Below are 23592 nucleotides of genomic sequence, written 5' to 3' on the forward strand. Positions count from 1 at the left end.
TAGTGTATATCACCTCCAGCACTGAATTCATCTCAGAACTTCTTGTTATGAGAAAACAATGAGTGGGCACTCACATGGATGTTAGCTTACAGACCAGTTGACATGGGTAATTGGCAACCTGGACAGCCAATGAAGTGCTGCTATTGGTTGTGGTAAAAACTGTATACCCTCTTCTGGCACAGATAAATACACATCCTCCACCAACAACTACAAACATCTTCACTTTTGGGGACAGGTGCAGTATCGAGGGTAGTTCACAGAGCAACACAAGTAAGATGTTGAGAGAAGTTCACAGCGAAGCAAGTTGAATTGGTATGCCATTTTGTTTACACAAAGCAAGGCAAGGAGCTTGATTGCAGTATCAAAGAAAAATTGCATTTGACAGATGACTTGGAAAAGTATTTAATCATTCAAATTCTTTTTTATCTCCATAGAACAAGGTGTCTGTATTAGGTATAACATCTGTTGATTATCTGTCTGTAGTTCTGAACATTTTTCTGTGTCCAAGTGAGCACAGAATTATTATGTAAATTTCATTTTCATGTTTACTTTGTATGATATACATATAGTTTTTTCTCTCAGTGCCAATAATATTCGACATGTGAATTACATGTATTGAAATCATTAAATATTAAAATTATTTTCTAGCATTTGAATTGCTTTTGGTCACTGATGATGCTTAAAGATGATGTGCAAAAAATTGTCTTTCACTTGCTGTTGCATATAGCTTAATTAACTTTCCTGGTTTTGATTGAAGTTTGAATTACCAAGATATTTTTTATAGGTTTAAATTTATTTTTCAAACTTTTGGTATACATTTCTGACAGGATTGATAAAAGAGGTTCTGTATATATAGTATAATGTGGATGTGAAGGACCAGAAATTGACTCAGTGGTCAAGCTATAGATTTAAAGGTTGTCAGGCGTCCAGTCCACAGCTGTGAGTGGTCAGTGTATGATCTATTTCATGGTTAGCCAATTATGACAGGATATAAACAGAGCACTTGGCACAGATAATCTCTACTCTTAATGCTGAGTCTAGCAGTTTGACAGAATGTGCAGTGACCAAGCTGGCCTAACATGTACCAGAGGATTTAATTGAGGAATTGATAAAACATGGAAAAGTTGCTAAGTAGAGGAATGTTAATGAGTAAGTAGCATGTGTTTTCAAAGATCAACAGAATTAAGAGTTGTTACATACAGTTTTCAGTGCATGTTTTACATTACTATCAATTGAAATTTCATTTGAAAGAATTTTTATAATTTATAAGAGATATATGAGAAAGGAGATGAGATGAGGGTGAGAAAGAAATAAAGTGAGGTTAACGACTCAGAAAAAGGGGTTTGGCATTAATATGGAAAAGTCATGTTTCATGGGTATATTAGTCTTAATTAAACAAACATTGGAAAATATTTAAGGACAAAATATTGGCATGTTTGTTTACTTTTCTTTAGAATTTGGGAAATTTGGGAAACATGTCAAATTCATTGTTTTCAAAACATACATTTAATGTTTACAAGTTAATCATGCAACATAATGCTTAATTGAGCTCATTTGTGCAGTTATTGATTGGTAATAAATTTAGTCCGATACAAATGTAAAATTAAGGTGACTCACCAAATGTACAGTGGTGTGATTTTATATTTGCATCCAGACTAACAGTCTAAACACAGAAGGGACCAACATGTTGGCCCGACTTTAGGGTATATTTGGACTGTACTAAATGTCAGTAGACCTGGTGTCTTAAGTCAGTTTTTGATATATTCTTGGGAGATGCTCCACCAAACTTAGCACTGTTCAGATCTTGTGTATAACTAAATAGAATCAGAAAGTGCACACTAAATGGTTTTTATACTGAGGCAGGAGATAGCTGTTGGGAGGGTATTAATGTAGTATACATACAAGTCTGGTATATACTAAAGTAATGTACTAGTAGTAATAGTAGCCATTACACTGTGATAGCTGGACATTCCCGCCTGTCTTCATCTGGAAAATTAGGTTGTTGTGAAACGGAAGCAGTGTGATTTAGTGATGCTCTGTGTAAGGGTTCCAGACATTCAAGCAGATGTATTCACCATCACACTGATGGCTGACTGAGATCTAGTGGGAACGCAATAGTGAGAAGTGGAGAAGGTATTGTTTGGGTGTTGATCCGCAGCTGTCTTACATAGTGATAGGATGCTGGCAGTTCTACGGTCAGGAATGGGAGGGAACACCAGGAGTCCTATTGCACAGAGAAATGTGTAGTAAGTCAAGCAGTTGTAATACATGCAAACTGGATAAGCACTCCTAAAGTCTTCTCATTGTAAATACACCTCTCATCCCAAGGTAAGCTATACATACTGTACAAATAATACTACCTGTATATATGTCTTGTTCTATTTTCTCTTTTCATACCTTGTGTTATGTTCTGGTTCCGTTATCATGTTCCTTCTCTTCCTGGTTACATCTTGTGTCAAGTTCAATTTTGACCAGGCCACACTATCTGTCATGTTCTATTTCATTCAGGTGATATCTTCCACGTGTCCTGGTCATGGACTTGGTTCATGTTATGTTCCATTTCACCCTGGTCATATCTTGTGTCAAGTACAATCTTGCCTTGGTTACATATTTTGTCATCTATGATTGTAATATCCTGTGTCATGTAATGGATGCCTGAATCTATCCTGTACATCTCCTGGTCATGTTACTTCTCTCGCTGGACAATGGTTCATTTTGGGTTCCATGTCACTCTTGTCATATGTCAAGTTCAATGTCCTCCTGATAACATGTTGTGTCATATGCACTACTGAGACTACTGGTACATGTATATATATTCGGAGTTAGGAATGGGCCTATAGTTCATTAGTTTTATAATTAGTTCATTTACATGTCATAATGTTCTTTATATGTGATAGATGTATCATGCCTATCCTTGTTATAATTAACATTTTATAAAAGCATCAGCTCTACATGAATATTGATCTGTATCTAGGTGTATATTACAGAGTAATTGCCCTTTAATTTTAACTTGTATGAAAAAAATCATCCTTATGATTCCTACCCGATATTTGAAATGGTTCTCTTTCATTACAATTTTTTTTAAGGTCCTGTACCCTTGGTATTCTCCCAGAGAATAGTTTTTTTCAAATAATAATGTATGAATTGGTTTCACCAAGACATGTACGGTTAGTTATATCAACACGTGTACATGTAGATTTAGTTAGACTTTAGTTAGTTAAAGGCACTTATCAGGTAAATAATACCCAGAACATGGCATTTAAGTGGTTTGATATTAGAAAAAGTCCAAGGGGGGTTACCAGCTTCCAGATGAGGACATTTTCAGTAGAGCTTAAATGGATTTAAGTAGCAAGACAAATTTAGGGTTTTTCCCCCTTAGTTACCATCATCACAAACCACTGTATTGGTAATCATACACTGTTGTACACTGCCAAGAATTAGAACATATTAATTATATACTAAGTGTGACTATTCCTGAGACTCAGGGACTTGGTGAAGAGTATGTTTGTATGTAACATATGTTTTCTATGACTGGAATCATTTTCATATTATCGTACTCTTGTACATAATGTCATTATATTCCTGCACTTCTCTTATGTTCTTGCTCACTTCAGTTTATAAACTCTGTTTATAACTAAATAAACTCCAAGTGTCTCCATCTGGATGATTGGCTCAATATACCAGAACACCCCATGATGATTGAGGGTCTTGGATACTAATAGTAAGACTGGCTATCAGTGTGATATTTTTTTTGCCAAGAATAGTTCTTCTTGCTTATCTCCCCTACTTTACTTATCTAAGAGGTCTAAAATTTTGATCTCATTTCTTCTTTATAAATTCTAGATTCTAGATTCTAGAGATTGTGGCTATTTTATTTTTATACTTATCACAGAGGTTGTGAAATTTAACTTATATATCTTTTACCAACACCCTGATAACCATAACATACACTGTTTTAGTGTTCTCTATTGTTATTGTTATACATCAGTATAAGAACAAAAATACGATAATTTTTTTGTCGAATTAGACATAATTAAAATTTTCATTTTAGTAATACTTACCATAACTTAAGTATGCAAATACAGTACCTACACACATCTTTGTAGCCCAAACACAAAAATTTTAAAAATCCTGTCCTCCCTACAGTCCCATGAGCCATTACAATTATGTAAATATCCTCTATATTTCTTCTGATCTAACATCCCTTCTAAGAATGACTAACTGACTTTCTCAAAACAAGTTGTTTTAAGAAAGTAAAGATTTGGGATCTTCTCTTTTAACAGATTGTTTGGTTCAATTTCAAACCGAAATGTACTGTTTGTTATTGTAATGTTTTATCGTCTGCTACAAATGAAAAAAATCCTAACAAATACATTTTGCCAAGATTGGTAAATTATTTGGCACGTGTTGGGCAATTTTTCTGGCTAATAGAATATTTGACAGACAACAGATTTTGTGTTAATAAGTGTTGGCAAACAGACAATTATGATAGTATAAGACAGTTCATACAGATATACAATTGTATAATTATCATTTTGACACCTAAGATTGAGCTGAAAAGGCTCATTCAGCTATCTTACTATGGTTAAATTGCAATGTGATTTATATCCTTATAATGAAGTTCACAGGTTTTAAGGTTTTTTGGGGTTTTTTTTTGTGAGATGCTGGACACTTAACTTCCACTGCTTCTGACATTTTTGTGACCTTTTTTGTTTATGTTTATTTGTAGATTCAGTTTCTGGTTCCTTTATTTTTCTGTCATAGAGATTGGCGTTAGAGCTTGGTTTTGTCCATCTCGAAGATACTGCACATTTTTTTTTTTAAAAATTGACTGATATAACAATTGGATTATTGTGAAAACGTCACATTTTCATTTAAAAGAATATGAAAGTATTTTGGTGTCAGTTGCTCTGTTCTTTACATGTGACATTTGAAAAATATAATATTAGGAACATAGGAACATCACCAAAAAAAAGTCTTTCTTTAAAGTAGACTAAAGACAGCTGTGAGCTATTACTCACACAATTAATTGTCATAAAATGTTCAGTGTAAAATGGCTATTGTCTGCATGCCAACAGGAATATTATACTAGATATGTTAGCTGTTTCTTGTGTTGGAGCCATATGGACTGTATCATTGTGTTTAAAAGGCCCTCTTGTAAGTACAAGTCGGTCTTTTACAGTACATGTTGTACATTTACCATTTGATGTTAAAAATGAAATTTAAAGCTGTTAAAAATGTTGATATACCAGTGAAATATGTTTTTCAAAAATCCAATCTTCCAGTGTTTGAATTCATGATTGGTGAAGTAAGCTATACTGCATAAATACCATAGTCTGGTTACTCAAACAGATGGATGCAATACAATAAACATAATGAAAGCTAGTAGCAGTTTGATTTACCGACATGTTGACTAACCACATGTCTCCACCCACCCACCCATTGCAGCATGTTATGTGACTTGTCTATTTAATGTTTTATATCAATTGTATTATAATTCGGCTTAGAATTGGACAATTTTATGATTGTATTTCTGTAAGCTGATGAAGCTTTGAAAACTAAAGCCTGATTAGAAAATGTGGAACAATAATGGCTGTGCTGAACTATACAGTAACCTGGTAGATATCACTGGACTGTACTGGGTACAAGTGTCATATTGATTAGTTTTGAGGGCGATAGCACCATATCAGCCATCAGCTATCTCATTTTCTTGTAAATCAGTCAGATTTCTCTTACAATTTATCTTACTCAATTATGTGGTGTTTACATTAATACTTTAATAGCCATGTATACTGCACATTGTCAAACTATGCCCACACTATAGTTTATAACATGAGTATACTTCCTGGCATGTGTTGTTACTACCGTTTAGCTAGGTAGACTGGAGTTTGCAATATATCTGAAAGCTGTCTTTGTTAATTTTAGTAGAAGCATGTTGAAAAAGAACATTGCAGTTTGGGTTTTGAATTTATCAAAATGGTTGAGATGAAGTGTGTCTTTTCTCTTTATATTGATTGATTTTGAAGAAAGTCATTTATTTAATAGGAAGGAAATGTTTGTCTTTTTAAAAATAAAACCCATGTGCAATTTAGGACACAGATGTCCTTATATATACCAACTGTCCCCTGTAACATGTAAACATTATCAATTTATTTACCAGTAATGACATATATGTAAACCTGCATTAACATTTATATTGCTATGTTGACCACTGAACATGTGAAATTGAATAAAATGTACCCACGGCAATGAACAGAGGGGTTGCTTGGGGTCCAGAGGTCACAAAGGTCACCATTCTTGTGGTCTTTCCAACATAATGTCTGATATGTTTACATGTGTTGTAATATAAATAAATAACCTTTGACAATCCCTGTTGCTATATATACATACTTCTGCTGTTTGAAATGTCAAACCTGTTGAACTTTGCATTAGGTACATATTTTATTTACGATAAACAAAAGCGGTAGCTCTCATGTCGAAGTCGTTAGCGGAGTGTGAGGGGTCCAGGTGGTTATCGGAGTTGAAATATTATGTAATTGTTTGGCAGACAACATTGTGTGAGTAGGATGCACCTTGGAAAAACAAGATATCCTTCTTCAGATTCTAATAAAGGAAGATAAGTTGTGATGTCTGTATATTGGACAACAAGCTTAAATGCTCTGATTCGTACTAGTATGACCATATTTTAAAACTCTCATGAATGGAATTCCTGTATAGCAAAACATAAGGGTAAAACATATTGTAATGCATATGGAGTAAGAGCTCACAGCAGGAAACACTAGTGTATACAAACAAACGTCAAGTTTTTTGTGATACTCCTAGTTTTTGTTTCTTCCGTTTTTTTTACATGGAATGTTCGACAGATAGGTTTACACTTAGTAGCATACTGACCAAAAGACACTGCTATTTAAAAGCAATAAAGCCATTAAGAGAAGGCTATCTGAGTTTTATATTACAGGGACCACACATGGAAGGTTTAATGTGTGTTGTACTTCAATGTGCATCATGTGCAGATGTGGGTCACTTTACCCAATACACCATCTTGTACTTAGGTCAGTGAGCTTTATTGTAGGAGACCAATGGTATTACGTTACAGGTGAAACAGATAAGACAAAATGGGAAATTCCAATACCTTTAAGAGATATATGTACAGCTTGCAATTTTTCGTTTTTTTTATTATACTGCTTTTTCTTAAACAAAGTAAGTATTTATGTAACTACAGAGAAAATAATATGTCTGCAAAAACCATGATTCAAAGAAGACAAAAACTTCTTGACATGCTTCACCAACTTAGCTTTTTTTTTTGTTCAATGAACCATATTTATACCCTGGCCATATTAAGGCATCATCATGCACAGGGTGGGAGGGGCATAAATGCCCATCATTCCCATCCTTATACACTGTCATCATTTTAGAATTTTTTTTTCTTTGGGAATTTAAATAAATCTTTGTTCAAATGTCAACTACAACACCTCAAAGGTTTTCGTGGTACATTGGTTTCTACGGTCAAGGTCACAGTTACTTGGTCAATGTCACAGTTACTTTTTATAGAAATATGGTAAATGTGCAGACTTATTTGCAGGATGCAGGGACATTTGAGTCTTTTTGGCAATTTCTTGTTTGTTTTCACGTAGAAAAGTTTACAACTGCACACAAGTAAAAACGGTCAGTTACACAATCTTATAATAGGATGTTGTAGGTGAGATATCATTCTACCTTTCAAACTATATGTAAGATTGTTTAATTTTTTTTAGCCCACCATCTATTCAAATAGATGATGGGTTATTCAAATCGCCCTGCGTCCATGTCCGTCCCGTTACCGCTATTTCTGGAAAAGTACTGGATGGATCTTTCTCAAATTTCATATGCAGGTTCCCCGTCTAGTTGTGCATTGTACCTTTATTGAACCGTCAAGAACAGGTGGCCATCTTGGATGGAAGTAAAAGTTTGTTACCGCTATTTCTGGAAAAGTACTGGATGGATCTTTCTCAAATTTCATATGCAGTTTCCCCTTGGTCCCTAGTTGTGCATTGTACCTTTATTGAACTGATTCGCATTCAAGATGGCCGACAGGTGGCCATCTTGGATTTTGGAAGTAAAAGTTTGTTACCGCTATTTCTGGAAAAGTACTGGATGGATCTTTCTCAAATTTCATATGCAGTTTCCCCTTGGTCCCTAGTTGTGCATTGTACCTTTTTTGAACTTATTCGATTTCAAGATGGCCGACAGGTGGCCATCTTGGATTTTGGAAGTAAAAGTTTGTTACCGCTATTTCTGAGAAAGTACTGGATGGATCTTCCTCAAATTTCATATGCAGTTTCCCCTTGGTCCCTAGTTGTGCATTGTACCTTTTTTGGACTGATTCAAATTCAAGATGGTCGACAGGCAGCCATCTTGAATTTTGGAAGTAAAAGTTTGTTACCGCTATTTCTGGAAAGTACTGGATGGATCTTTCTCATATTTCATATGCAGTTTCCCCTTAGTCCCTAGTTGTGCATTGTACCTTTTTTGGACTGATTCAAATTCAAGATGGCCGACAGGCAGCCATCTTGGATTTTGGAAGTAAAAGTTTGTTACTGCTATATCTTGGAAAGTACTGGATGGATCTTTGTCAAATTTCATATGCAGTTTCCCCTGGGTCCCTACTTGTGCATTGTACCTTTTTTGGACTGATTTGTGCATTATAGCTTTTTGGTCTGATCCGAAATCAAGATGGCAGCCATCTTGGATATTGAGAGTAAAATCTTGTTACTGCAATATCTGAGGAAGTACTGGATGGATCCTTCTGATATTTCATAGATATTGGTTTCCCTTGGTCCCTAGTTGTGCATTGTACCTTTTTTGGACTGATTTGAAATCAAGGTGGCCCACAGGCAGCCATCTTGTATGTCGACAGTAATACAGCACAAGCATATTGTCCATTATCCACCTGTAACTGACTGCTATCTAATGATACTTTGGGATCTTTTTCAAATGATATTTGCTAATAGGTGCTTAATAGAAAAATCTTGTGCCATCATTGAGTACATTCAATGAAGACCAGTTCATGAACATTTACAACACCTGTAACAAACAAAAAAAAATAAACAAATCTTCAAGAACTGAAAACAGATCCTCAAATGGTGGGCGCCAAGATCCCTCTAGGATCTCTCGTTTTCAGTATTTTCACTACAGTAATATCCAAATGTAAATATTGTATTTAATTCTCATTATTAAGTTTAGTTTGAAGCATTTTTGCACTAACAGTGTAAAGAACTATTTAGCCAAATTTGATCGCTGAAAAAAACTATGGTGACAAGTGATTTGTGGGAATACTGTAGGTAATTTAATTTGGAGGGATTCATTTTTTTGTTACTTTTGAGGATGGAAAATAAAGTATATGTATCAATATTTTGGTTTAATTGCAAACATTTTAACCATTAATAAGAAAAGTCTTCATGCTTTGTGTACACTGTATGTTTAAAACATAACTGTAAACATCTGATCATATTGGTCCACAATAGAGTCGTCAGCTACGGAAGTTTCAAACTTCAAACCTCAGTTTAGTTTGTAGTTAACATCCGACCACTCTGTTTACATCACCAATAAGGATGTCATATGTGTCACAAGTATGTGAGGAAATATGATTGTTAGTTCAGCAGTCTAGGTTAGAGTTTCGCAAAGCACAAGTAAGTTTGTATTTTGTTTGTGATATTACTGTTTTGTGTACATCATTAATAACAGTTAAGAAAAAATTGCCTGGTAATTTACCTCATTAATTTGTTGTTTTGACTGTTACACTGAAATAATATTTGTCACTTATGCAATAGATAATATACATTTCAGAACATTTTCTGCAGGTTGGTAATATCAATAGAATAAAAGTTCTTCTAAAACATCCAGTAGAAGATTAGAGTGTGACGTTTCGATGACTGAATTGATTAAAGTAAATTGTTACCATCTTGCATATTTTTTTGTCTATCATCTGTTTACCTTCTCATTTTTTTCAACCTTAGTGTACATAGGAATATAGTACAGCCGAAAATGTTGGTCGATTCCGTACCACCTCGTACACACCGTACCTCAATGCTAGTCCGTTCCACGCTGGTCCTTTGTCTGATGATGGTGACGACATAGTCATCAAAATGTCACACACAAAGCTTCTACAGGTTTTGTTACAGGAACTTCTGTGCTATAGATCAATATACGATGTGAAAGAGGAAACATTGAAGGAATATCTTTGAATATATTAATAAATTTTATAAAACTGAAGCGTAAATAGTATCAGGGTTTATGGTGTGGTCAGGGATGTTAAAACCAGAGAGAATTATCAGGAGAGCCAAAGGCAGGAAGAAAAAAACTTTATCAGAAAACATCAGAAGTAACTGAATCTTGTGACAGAAAACAATAGTTTCTCTTTTGTTTACACTGGTAATGTTCTTTGAAATATCTCATACTAAAAGTCGTGATTCATAATTCATCTGATGATGTTTTCCTGTACTTAAGAAAAAATCTTTTTTACCACAGGACACCAACAATAACTAAATCTGAAGTCATCATGCTGAGATCCATGATATCCTTCTTACTGTATAAGAGATTGCGACCTTTGAAAAATAAGGATTATACTGCTTGTGGTCAGTTAGTACAATGAAACAGGATTTTCTTCTTTTGTTTATTTTTTTTCTCAACATAACTTAGATATTACAGGTTGTTCCAGGTATAATGATGACGTAAAGGAATATGGGATGAAGATAAAAGAGTCACCTGGTACCACGCTGTTACTTAGCGTTACTGAATACAATGTACTGCTAGATCTATTGGCATTTCAGATAGAACTTCCGACAAACAGACAGGGAGTACAATGTGTGATTGCAATAGAGATATATAGGTAGCCCTATATCTGATTAGGATTGTGCAGCTAACCTGATCCATCTTCATTTGATGTAAACAACCCTACTCTTACAGGGCGACTTGATCTCGCACCCACACTCACATCTAGCTGGTATTTAAACACCCACTATTTTGGAGGATTGGTGAGGGAGTGTCTCTTCTTTTATAAGATTGGTATGAGGGAGGCTTGATTAGGTCTTATTACTACTATGCTTGAAGATTTGTGTGTTGACAAATTCGGGTTGGATATATCTTTAAATCGACAGTGATTCAATTTAGGAACATATTTTATGAAGCAATTTTGTAAAGATGCTCCAGTGAAATATATGCTTGAAATCTTTAACTATTTTAACTGTTACATTGTTAGATGTTCTTTTCTGCAGTCTCATCTGAAAATACATCCTGGAGGCGTTTATACACATAGACATACTTCACTGATATTTATCTCCTAGTAATGTCTTCATTAGCTGCTTAATCATAGTGAAACAGTCACTGTGAATTACTGATAAAATCAGGCCGTCTTTTTCTTTGAGAGACATTGTTTTTTCTATATAATGATATTTGTTACATATTGAATTATTCTAAACTTTAAATATACAATTTTTACTAAAATAAGCCTTCAAAAAATTGCATTAACCAGAGACACTGTTTTATTTTTTTAAATATATGTTTCTGGCATAACTATTTGTTATATTAAAACTGGTCAACCTTTAAGCACTCAATCTTAAAAACATTGCCTAACTGATAGAAGGAATAGAGATTGAAAGATTTTTGTTTATGTATATCTAGTAAGTTTTGTGCCCATTGTACCTACATGTTTTTAGACTTGTCTAATCTATATCTGTCTATTTAAAGGTTTATCTTATCTTCCTTTGTGAACATGTTTATATACTTATCTCCCTTTGTTTGATGACTCATTTATCCCTTTGTGCCATTACAGGTTTGGCCAGGTAGTATGATGGAAGTGCAGAATGATGATATATTAAACACAGAACTGATGCTGATCAGCCAAGATGAAGATGATGCCACGTGTTCTCCTGTTGTTGTTTACATTGTCAGCCATGACGATGGTATTCATTGCCAAATGCGGACTTTACATAGACTCTCAGGTAGACCCACAGGACAATTCTAAGCAACAGACCATCAAAACACGCGAACTCTTCAGTGCTGTCATCGAGGAAAACGAGAAACGCCATCAGGCCAAAGTTGAAGAACTAGAGGCTAGAATACATGCCTTAAAATCATCTCTTGTAGAAGAGAGATGGCAAAATCAAAATTTAACAAAACGGTTGCGTGTCCTTGAAGGGGAAAATGATACAGTTCGGAATATATCTTTTGCTGCTGCCAATGGGACAAGTTTTGCCACTTTTATGAAACAAAATTTACAAACTGCTGAGATTTTGCATGGTGTGGAAATGAAGTCAGAATATGAGGTGTTCTCTTTTAATAGATTTACAATAAACCGCATATTTCTGGTGGACCCTGGGTTGGGTAAGCGTGTGGTCGAGAAGCCTATTGGTTTTAAAAAAAAAGACCTTTTAGAGGTGATTTCATTCGGTGTGTCCGCACTAAATAAGGAAAAGAGTCCAACTGCTCTGAGGAAGTATACTGCTAGTGATTTTATTGAGGGTGTTTTCCGGACAGAACCTACGACTGGAACACATTATGAGTTGTTTTATAGAAACATTGATACATCTGGAAGTGGTCAGTACTCGAAAGTGATAGTGATGCGACCTTTTGGACCGTTAATCCCAGTTAAATCTGACACCATCAGCACACGTCAGAGCTGGATTAACATGATTTTGCCTTTAAAGGGTAGGATCGACTCATTTGAACTCTTTATGAGACATTTCATAGAGACTTGCATCATGAAGGATGAGAAGGTCTTCCTTACCATTGTTTACTTTGGTCAGGAAGGCTTACAACAAGTCCAAAAAATTGTATCATCCACTATGGCACAGTTTGATTTCAAGAACATAAAGGTTTTGAGTTTGAACGAGAAATTTTCCCGTGGGCGTGGACTACAGATTGGTGCATTAGATTGGAAAGGAGGAGATGTGGTGTTGTTTATGTGTGATGTTGATATCGTGTTCACAGTCGACTTTCTGGAACGATGTCGGCTCAACACGGAGCGGAGAAAACGGGTGTATTACCCTATTGTGTTCAGTTTATATAATCCACATGTTGTGTACTCACTTCATGATCAGATTATTCCCCCTGAAAAGGAACAACTTATGATTTCAAAACAAAATGGATTCTGGCGAGATTTTGGTTATGGAATGACTTGTCAATTCCGCTCTGATTTCATGAAGATCAAAGGTTTTGATGAACATATTACAGGGTGGGGCGGGGAGGACGTAGCCTTATATAAAAAATATGTACGAAGTGAGTATATTGTGATTCGAGCCACAGACCCAGGAATATTTCATCTGTGGCATGAAAAAGTATGTGACCCAAATCTTAGCTCTGACCAGTATCAGGGATGCATCAGGTCTAAAGCCCTTAATGAAGCATCACATGCACAACTTGGACTGTTGGCTTTTAAAGATGAAGTGGACATCCATCGTGGTTATAAACGAAGAATGGGTGAACGGGTCTCGTCATATTTGTCAAAACAAAGATGATTCAAAATGCTGTAGTGTAATTTCTCCTGCTCATCCCAAAGCCAACATTATTTTGTTCTGTGAATAAGTTTGTCTCAATCATAGATTTTGGAATTAATTCTGTTTTTTTTCTTTTTATGTTTGGAATCCAGCATATTGATAACATTTCTTCTTTAAGGTATTTGATTGCCAAGTGTGATATGTCTTGATTTGATGTGATTCTTTCATGAAAAGTGTATTAAAGCATTAAATATTAACATTGCTTAATGATGTATTTTTTGTATTAACTTTGAATTTGGTTATCATTTTTTTAGATTTTTTTCTTAAGAATATATGATTTTTGAAAATTCAAAATCCTATGTTTATCACATTTTGCAGGGCCTTTCGAAATATTTACTAATCTATATATATTTTTTTTTGTAAATTCTTTTCTTTTGCATATATTAACTCAGTGGCAGCTGGATTTAAAATGATACAATGTCTTTTACATTGAGGATTATCAAAATGATATTAAAACTGTGTATGATGATGATGATGTCCAGTCGACCTTATCATTGATAATAATTATGTTGAAGCCATTTGTCCCACAAATTTATCCCACAAATTTATCCCTACAATTTCAGGAAAACTATAACTAATTGGTATTTCTCAGTGTCTCTGGTTAGGTATTTGTTCAGTGGTACCAAGTAGCGCATGAATCAAAATATTTCCTTATTGTGACTTGTATTCATTGTGATCAATTTTGTAAGTGCTATTATTGGAAAATACTTTATTGGCTGCAATTTGACCCATTAGAATTGACCGTAATCTTTCATATGTCATATTCATCTGTCATATAATTTGTCATGTATAATTTAAGTCCCAGATTTCAAAATGATATTTATGGAAATTAACACATTCCATGTCATTTCATAAGTGTCAACTCAACAACACAGTAATAACTGTCAATTAGTAATGACTCCTCAAACAACTGGCAACTTAGTGTTGGCGCCTTAAACAATATTGACCAATTATCATAGACTTTACAACATAGATAGGTTTTGATTGTTTCAAAACATTTGATCACTCATTGACAACTGATAACTCACATCCTATGAGCACCTGTGTATTTTGACAATACATTGTCAGATCTTTGACCACCTGTTAATGTCTAATAAAAATGTTGTAACCTTTTAATAGAGACCACCAGATGTCATTATGACTGTTCATTATCAGAACTTGTCCTGTGATCACATGTGTGTGACTTCATAATGACATCATCTGTCTATAATCTTGTCCAGGTGAATTGATGACTGGTCACTTGTATAGTGACCACCTGTGATATTTTGTTGTTTGAACCTGCCAATAGCAATCATATGTAACTGTCAATGATTCCCTTACTAACCTGTCCCATGTAAGATCTTTTCTATTGTTAAAATCTATGGTCTACATTTCTACCATATATTTATGTGGTTGAAGTTTCATGTTTTATTTTTTTCCCTCATACCTGTTTCTAGACAAGTCTCCATTTTCTCCTTTGACCTTTTTTTTTTAAATTTTTTTTTGTGGCTGCTTTAGACAGGTTAGATCATTTTGGCTGCTTTAGACAGGTTTTCACCATGAAAGAGAGATATCTTCATTGTACTAGCTGAGGTGTAAAAGATTAGTGTTAGTTCTTGTATACTAGCTCATGTATGATAGTTCTATGTTCATCCATACCTGTTCATTTTATTGTATTTCATTGTTACAAGGATAAAATATCATTAGTTTATTCATTGATGGAAGTGCAATGTAAACATCAGCAATGTGTAACAGAGATAGGTAACAGTCTGTGCTTCCAAAAAAGTAAGATGTTGTATACATGCCAGAATGAAGGAGAGATGAATGAATGATTCTGTCATGATTTACGATCGAAAGAAGTGTGACTGACTTTATATATGATTGAAATGTACAAGTAAGTGTATAAATAAATGTTTTACAATGTAAGCATTTTTTGATAATTTTTGACGAGAACAATTTTGATGTTTGTTATTTTAGAAAAAAAATAAAAGTAGAATGATTTCTTGTTTCCTGTTTTTTTTTATAATATAGCAATGTTTGAAAGATGTTTACAAACGTGACACATAAAATGCTGACATGCCACAAAAACCTTAAATCAAACTCAAGACCGCAAGAAAGACTTACATGGAGACAGACCTAATATACCGGAGAGCTCAGGATCTTCAACTTCATTAACAGCCACTACAGTGTAAACCCTGATCAAACCAAGTGATGCAACATTCCCGCATGAAAACAAGGTTAGCTAGTATTTCTGTAAGTTTGAGATTAACTTCTGACCTATTGACCTCAAAATTCAACAACAGAAGCTAATTACAGATAGACAAAAATTCAAAGCAAAATACTATTTTTTTAATAAAGAAATCTTTTATAAGATATTGTTAAGATGAACAGCAGTGAGAGATACTTATAACTTGATAATAGCATATATGATATCCATCTGTTGATATCATATCCAAAACAGGTCTTAATTAATATTGTACACAATGGATTTGATCAATATTAATTTTTCAAGCCTTGTGTTGTGAATAATTGTAGTGGAAAGAAAGTGTATTTCAAGACTGTTCACATTAGGTTAAGGGGCAGCGAGTGCATTGGAGATGTTTCATTTCTGATCCAATTAAAATTGATTTTTTCTGTAGTTATTTACCTAGACAAGGTCAGCAGGTGCATAGACCTGGTTCTCATCGCCCAGGAAGCACTGGCTTACATAGGTCAGCTTTTATGTAGAAAATTAATCTATAAGATATGAATAAACAGTGCTAATTAAATATATCTTGCCCATAAACTCCATATGGTTGTAATAAGTAGACGTGATCTGAGGGAGGAAGACTTCAACTTCAATAGTATATTGGAAAGAGGGTTCATTTAGAGGAGGATTTGGGGAGGTTCTGGGGTCGAGGGGATAACGTTCGCTGTGACGGGTGTAGGATCCTTGTGACTAGGTCCTATAAGTGAAAAAAGAGGATTAAAATATGGGATTGCGATTGGATGGTAATGAACTGATGTTAAGATCGATGATATTGTTTGAGAGAATTGATTTTTCAGCACCTGATTTAAACATATCAATACTTTCTAAAGGGTTATTTCATCATCAGACTTTGGAATAGAAAAGAAACGTCAGCTCCAATCTCATCACTTTACTGTCAATGGTAATGAGCTTTTTGATTAAATTGTAGAGATCGGATTCTGTTTTATTTTTTTGTAGATGGCATTTCCGTCGTCATTACGTACGTTTGGAAGTCTCTACTTAATTAATTAACGTTGCTTGGAAAAAGGTCTAGCGTATAGCATTCGTTGATAAAACTTTTATCAGGGCTGAAGAGTTATTTCCATTTATCACCGACGGAAATTAAATAAAACTATTGTCAGTTATTGTTCCGTTAACTCAAAATAAAAAAAAACTATTTGATCGCCTATTCTAGCTCACTTAAAAGTGCCAAGAGTCGTCAACAGTGTTGAATCAAAGACAGTGATATGGACTTGGGTTTAAGGCGAAATGGAAATTCCTACAAGATATGAAATATCCTTATTCTATTTAGGTTTTTTTTTTTACCTCGGGACTTGGTGATTTATTGGTGTCATATTACAATGCATTTGAAGAAGTTCGTCCCGTTCACTTATATAAAACATCCTATTAACAAATGGCTAAACGACGTGAAGAATGACACGACTTTGAATTCTGCTAGTGATGAAGATGTCTTAATCTTTTATGTTAGAAACAGAGAAACCGAGAACACCTAAACATTACTTTGAAACGAACCAAGTAGTTTTTAATTGGCTGTATGATGCATTTTAAGTACATGTTTGACTCTTCTCTATCTAATTTTAAATGTCTATTTAAAGGATGTTGTTCTTTTGTGTGCCTTTTGTACAATATTGGAAGATGGTCAGACGCCTAGTAACGCTGGCAAATGTTGGGGATGAGCAAGGATGCAACTCTAACCTTGTCAATCCCGAAGTTTGGTGCGTTAAGGAGCGTAGAAAGATATGAGAAGTATCCCGACAGTGTAATCAGTGATCCGTGACGTCTATTGCACAATTGTTTAATGACAACTTCAATGACGTAAGCGATGAAAAGAGACTTCATAATCACATACGATCTCGAAAGATCCGCGAAGGTAGATACTGCAGATAAACTTAGGACATGAATTATAACAAGATAATTCACAACAAGGGAGATTTGTGAAGGTAGACACATCAGGTAAACTTAGGACATGAATTATACTTCCCAACCACATACAGGGGAGATTTGTGAAGGTAGACACATCAGGTAAACTTAGGACATGAATTATACTTCCCAATCACATACAAGGGAGATTTGTGAAGGTAGATACACCAGGCAAACTTAGGACATGAATTATACTTCACAACCACATACAAGGGAGATTTGTGAAGGTAGATACATCAGGTAAACTTAGGACATGAATTATACTTCACAACCACATACAAGGGAAATTTGTGAAGGTAGACACATCAGGTAAACTTAGGACATGAATTATATTTCCCAATCACATACAAGGGAGATTTGTGAAGGTAGATATATCAAGCAAACATAGGACATGAATTATACTTCACAACCACATACAGGGGAGATTTGTGAAGGTAGATACATCAGGTAAACTTTGGACATGAATTATACTTCACAACCACATACAAGGGAGATTTGTGAAGGTAGATACATCAGGTAGATACACCAGCTAAACTTAGGACATGAGTTATACTTCACAACCACATACAAGGGAAATTTGTGAAGGTAGACACATCAGGTAAACTTAGGACATGAATTATATTTCCCAATCACATACAAGGGAGATTTGTGAAGGTAGATACACCAGGCAAACATAGGACATGAATTATACTTCACAACCACATACAGGGGAGATTTGTGAAGGTAGATACATCAGGTAAACTTTGGACATGAATTATACTTCACAACCACATACAAGGGAGATTTGTGAAGGTAGATACATCAGGTAAACTTAGGACATGAATTCTACTTAACAACCACATACATGGGAGATTTGTGAAGGTAGATACATCAGGTAAACTTAAGACATGAATTATACTTCACAACCACATACAAGGGAGATTTGTGAAGGTAGATACATCAGGCAAACTTAGGACATGAATTCTACCTTACAACCACATACATGGGAGATTTGTGAAGGTAGATACATCAGGTAAACTTAAGACATGAATTATACTTCACAACCACATACAAGAGAGATTTGGGAAGGTGATACAAGGTAAACTTTGGACATGAATTATACTTCACAACCACATACAAGGGAGATTTGTGAAGGTAGATACATCAGGCAAACTTAGGACATGAATTCTACTTAACAACCACATACATGGGAGATTTGTGAAGGTAGATACATCAGGTAAACTTAAGACATGAATTAAACTTCACAACCACATACAAGAGAGATTTGGGAAGGTAGATACATCAGGTAAACTTGGGACATGAATTATACTTCACAACCACATACAAGGGAGATTTGTGAAGGTAGATACATCAGGTAGATACACCAGGTAAACTTAGGACGTGAATTATACTTCACAACCACATACAGGGGAGATTTGTGAAGGTAGATACATCAGGTAAACTTAGGACATGAGTTATACTTCACAATCACATACAAGGGAGATTTGTGAAGGTAGATACATCAGGCAAACTTAGGACATGAATTCTACTTAACAACCACATACATGGGAGATTTGTGAAGGTAGATACATCAGGTAAACTTAAGACATGAATTATACTTCACAACCACATACAAGAGAGATTTGGGAAGGTAGATACATCAGGTAAACTTAGGACATGAATTATACTTCACAACCACATACAAGGGAGATTTGTGAAGGTAGATACATCAGGTAGATACACCAGGTAAACTTAGGACGTGAATTATACTTCACAACCACATACAGGGGAGATTTGTGAAGGTAGATACATCAGGTAAACTTAGGACATGAGTTATACTTCACAATCACATACAAGGGAGATTTGTGAAGGTAGATACATCAGGTAAACTTAGGACATGAGTTATACTTCACAATCACATACAAGGGAGATTTGTGAAGGTAGATACATCAGGCAAACTTAGGACATGAATTCTACTTAACAACCACATACATGGGAGATTTGTGAAGGTAGATACATCAGGTAAACTTAAGACATGAATTATACTTCACAACCACATACAAGAGAGATTTGGGAAGGTAGATACATCAGGTAAACTTAGGACATGAATTATACTTCACAACCACATACAAGGGAGATTTGTGAAGGTAGATACATCAGGTAAACTTAGGACATGAATTATACTTCACAACCACATACAAGAGAGATTTGGGAAGGTAGATACATCAGGTAAACTTAGGACATGAATTATACTTCACAACCACATACAAGGGAGATTTGTGAAGGTAGATACGTCAGGTAAACTTAGGACATGAATTATACTTCACAACCACATACAAGGGAGATTTGTGAAGGTAGATACATCAGGTAAACTTTGGACATGAATTATACTTCACAACCACATACAAGAGAGATTTGGGAAGGTAGATACATCAGGTAAACTTAGGACATGAATTATACTTCACAACCACATACAAGAGAGATTTGTGAAGGTAGATACATCAGGTAAACTTAGGACATGAATTAAACTTCACAACCACATACAAGAGAGATTTGGGAAGGTAGATACGTTAGATAAACTTAGGACATGAATTATACTTCACAACCACATACAAGAGAGCCACGAAGACAGATACTTTAGGTTAACTTTGAAATATTATGCTATTTGTGTATTGATTTGAACTTTTAACCTTGATGTCTTACCCTGAACTTGTATGAAGTACAGTACTTATCTTGGTTGTTAGGGATACAATAAAGGTTAAGGAGCGCCAGTCTTCATAACAAATCAACCTATAGTGTCAATATATCTTTTCTTCCTGTCACCACTACTTATGCCCCATCCGATATCAAGTATAGACAAATTCAGATTTGCTCAGTTTTTGCAGTAAAAACAATACGATCGACTATCTGACTTGTCTGTGGACTTCACTTTGTTTTTACGACACCCATACATTTGATACCCCAGAAGAAATTACCGTATGCAATGATTTCATAAATTTCTAACACTGCGATATGTCTGAATGCTAACTCTCTGTCACCGCATCTTCTCACTGAATACAGTTGGGGAAGTAATGTAATGGATCACATTCACATGGGACCGGGAATGTATTAAAGAGGACACTTCCGAACTATAACCTACTTTTCTAACCAGTCAAATTTTACACTCACTTGTTAAGTCTGAGTAATAAAAGTAACAAGTGTTACTAGTAAGTAAACTAAGGGAAATTAGTATACTTAATGCTTTAACCGCAAGCCACGTTCGAGTTCATTAAGTAGTGACACGGCCCAGAATTGACACAAGTTCTTGATAGAATTATTTAAAATCTGTTGAATTTTCGTGTTATTTCACTTCCCAGGTTTCGACATTCCAGGCCATTGGTATCACTGACAAGTCCTAGAAGGTTGAAACAGATACATGACGCTTTTCATGTTATTGTTTGGCTATGTAATATCTTATTTCTAAATAAGTATTGAAAGGTGATATTCGCTTGTGTGCTAAATGTGACCCACACCAGAATGACATGAAATCCTACATATTGTTGGCAACCATTTTGTAATCTGTTTCAATGTTTTTCGTTTTCACGTGTCGTTCGCTGTGATCTTTCACAGGTGAAATTTTCATTTATTTATGATTTACAGTGAATGTTATTAGTTTTGACAATCTTTAACCAATTTTATATACACTGTGTACTATATTGGAGGGAAGTACTGAAATCATGTTCCTTTTCTAACGGGTTATAGGAATCGACAAAGCAGTTTCCCCAAATCATTGAAACGCTTAAATTTTCTCATAAATATATAGGAAACTCTTTGGTCTTGAGTTTCCCAAAATCATTGAAACGCTTGAATTTTCTCATAAATATCGGGAACCCTTTGGTCTTGATTTTGTACAGCATCTGCATCTGATGGCTTTAATGTTTAAACGCCCATTTCATTTCTACGATCTGACTTGCCGCTATCTCAGTTGTCATATATGTTGTGCTTCATGGTCGACCTAAACAGTTGTTAAAGCGGAACTATCAAAATCGTCCACCGATATCTTAATTCTGAACATCAAATGCATATTTTGTTCACGAAGTCGGTCGTTCAGGACAATCATAGCGATGTGCGTTTTTTTTTTTATCTATTTTCCAAGTACAAAGAGGAAAGTTGGTCTGAGTTATTTCCTACACACATAATTAAGTTAGTGTATATTCCCGATCTCTGGTACACACTGCCCGCTAAGTAAATACCGTGTTCTTGTCTTCAATGACACATTACGCTATTTGTCCGGTTTAATTTCCTGGAATTATAAACACGAGAGACCTTTGATAGGAGAGACCGGTTTTGCATTCACCGCCTAACTACTGCTGGAACTTATATGATGTGATAAATCTTTACATGATCACTTAGGTTTGTGAATTTTCACGTCTTTACTCGTCATAAAGGTAAATCGTGGGATGTTAGGTAGGAGCTCGATATACATTGTACTTAAATGTTTTATACTTATGGGCCTGATATCGTTCTTACAACCTGTCAATATAAAGATGTATCATACATGATAATGTTTTTCTTGCTCCTGGTACAATACTAAAACAATATACTATGTTTTAAAGATAGACATTTTCAATAATCATTAGTATACTTGGTGGTTTTAAAACTTGTCAACCTTCTCATATGACAACACGACATCACTTACTTTGTTGATTACTTAAAAGACGCTAATATTTCAGGAACACCTGGTCGTCAATAATTCTTATACTTTTTCAATAGCAACTTTTTAAATTGTTCTTTTTTGTTTTGTTTTTTTGTGTATGTTTTTTTCATTTGGATTTACACTTGAGTGCAAAGGTAATCTAACATTGAGACGCAGAATAAGGTCATTTTAGTAGAGACATAAATAACAAACACAAAGTTTGTATAATTGGGAAGATCGATGTATTGACTAATCACATTTACTAATGCAATCAAATAACGTCGTGTGATCGGGGAATGACGATACCTGTTCAGAGTTCTGAGTCCCTCTTTCCAATTTTCTTTCATTTCCTTTTTGCAACTTTTCATACAAAAGAGTTCCAATATAAGTAAAACTAAATGCTGAATCGTACCTAATCCAGTGAGCGATGGAGCGATAAGACCAAGCAATTATCTCCCATCTCTTCATCCATTATATATATATACATAACAGTCGTTCAAATGATTTCTGATCATTTGCTCCTTTTTTGTAAAATTAATTTTCCTTTGTGTATATTTACTTTTGCACTTCTGTTTATACTGGTATTTATCCGGTGTTAATTAACCTCAAACTGTGATGCTAGCGACTTCTCTTTTTTTCTTAGGAGTTTAAGAAGTGACCTTAAATATATTTACTTTGCAATTTATCAGTTGTAATTTGCATTTTCTTAAAGTAGTACATAAAATTACATAAATATTATTTGATTAATCCATTAAACTGCTGCTATATTGTGTCAAAGTTATATCCAAGTCCGTGGTAAAACCAAATAAGAGAGAGAGAGAGAGAGAGAGAGAGAGAGAGAGAGAGAGAGAGAGAGAGAGAGAGAGAGAGAGAGAGAGAGAGAGAAACGCAGACCAGATAATTTCGCACGTGTTGGTAAGTGCGAACCGACCTGTGTTAATGATTTCCTCAGGTCACCAGGGGAACATGTACTGTAATATAGAAAACACATATATAAAGAATAATTATGTGCCCTTGTTGGCCCTTCTCACATCTATCAACCACAAGAAATTGATCGACAGAGACCGCCGTCCACTCAATACAGGCCACCTGTTGGGCAACTGTCGTTAGAACGGTGACACGCGAAGATAAAGTTTAAATAAAGTGTCGCAGGCTGTTAATACTAATAGGTGGAAACCTAACTTCCCAAATCGCGTAATAAAATTCCCATTTTTTCCTGTCAGACTTGGTAATCTATTTGGTTTTTATTTGTGAGCTCC

The 23592-nt window shown here is 34.9% G+C and overlaps 2 protein-coding genes across 5 annotated transcripts in view; one reads left to right on the top strand and one right to left on the bottom strand.

The window, feature by feature from the left end:
• LOC132551593 (nuclear factor NF-kappa-B p105 subunit-like) overlaps positions 1-2475 on the bottom strand; it is a 68532-nt gene extending 66057 nt beyond the window's left edge. For both annotated transcript variants that reach the window (XM_060215748.1, XM_060215749.1), the window contains exon 1: positions 2398-2475. In XM_060215748.1, coding sequence (XP_060071731.1) covers positions 2398-2426 — 29 coding nt within the window. In that variant the 5' untranslated portion in view covers positions 2427-2475. The remainder of the gene's footprint in view (positions 1-2397) is intronic.
• Positions 1-13765, top strand: part of LOC132551595 (chondroitin sulfate N-acetylgalactosaminyltransferase 2-like) — a 29165-nt gene extending 15400 nt beyond the window's left edge. Inside the window, exons 1-2 of one of the 3 annotated variants that reach the window (XM_060215751.1) lie at positions 1963-2328; positions 11810-13765. In XM_060215751.1, coding sequence (XP_060071734.1) covers positions 11883-13493 — 1611 coding nt within the window. In that variant the 5' untranslated portion in view covers positions 1963-2328; positions 11810-11882 and the 3' untranslated portion in view covers positions 13494-13765. Of the gene's footprint in view, positions 1-1962; positions 2329-11809 lie in introns of those variants that run through there. The other 2 variants (XM_060215752.1, XM_060215754.1) reach the window with 2 other exon arrangements.
• Positions 13766-23592: the final 9827 nt, after the last annotated feature.

Source organism: Ylistrum balloti, unplaced genomic scaffold (genome assembly GCF_031769215.1).
Source record: "Ylistrum balloti isolate Yb309-2 unplaced genomic scaffold, AGI_CSIRO_Ybal_v1 Utg370208, whole genome shotgun sequence".
Taxonomy (NCBI): Eukaryota; Metazoa; Mollusca; class Bivalvia; order Pectinida; family Pectinidae; genus Ylistrum; species Ylistrum balloti.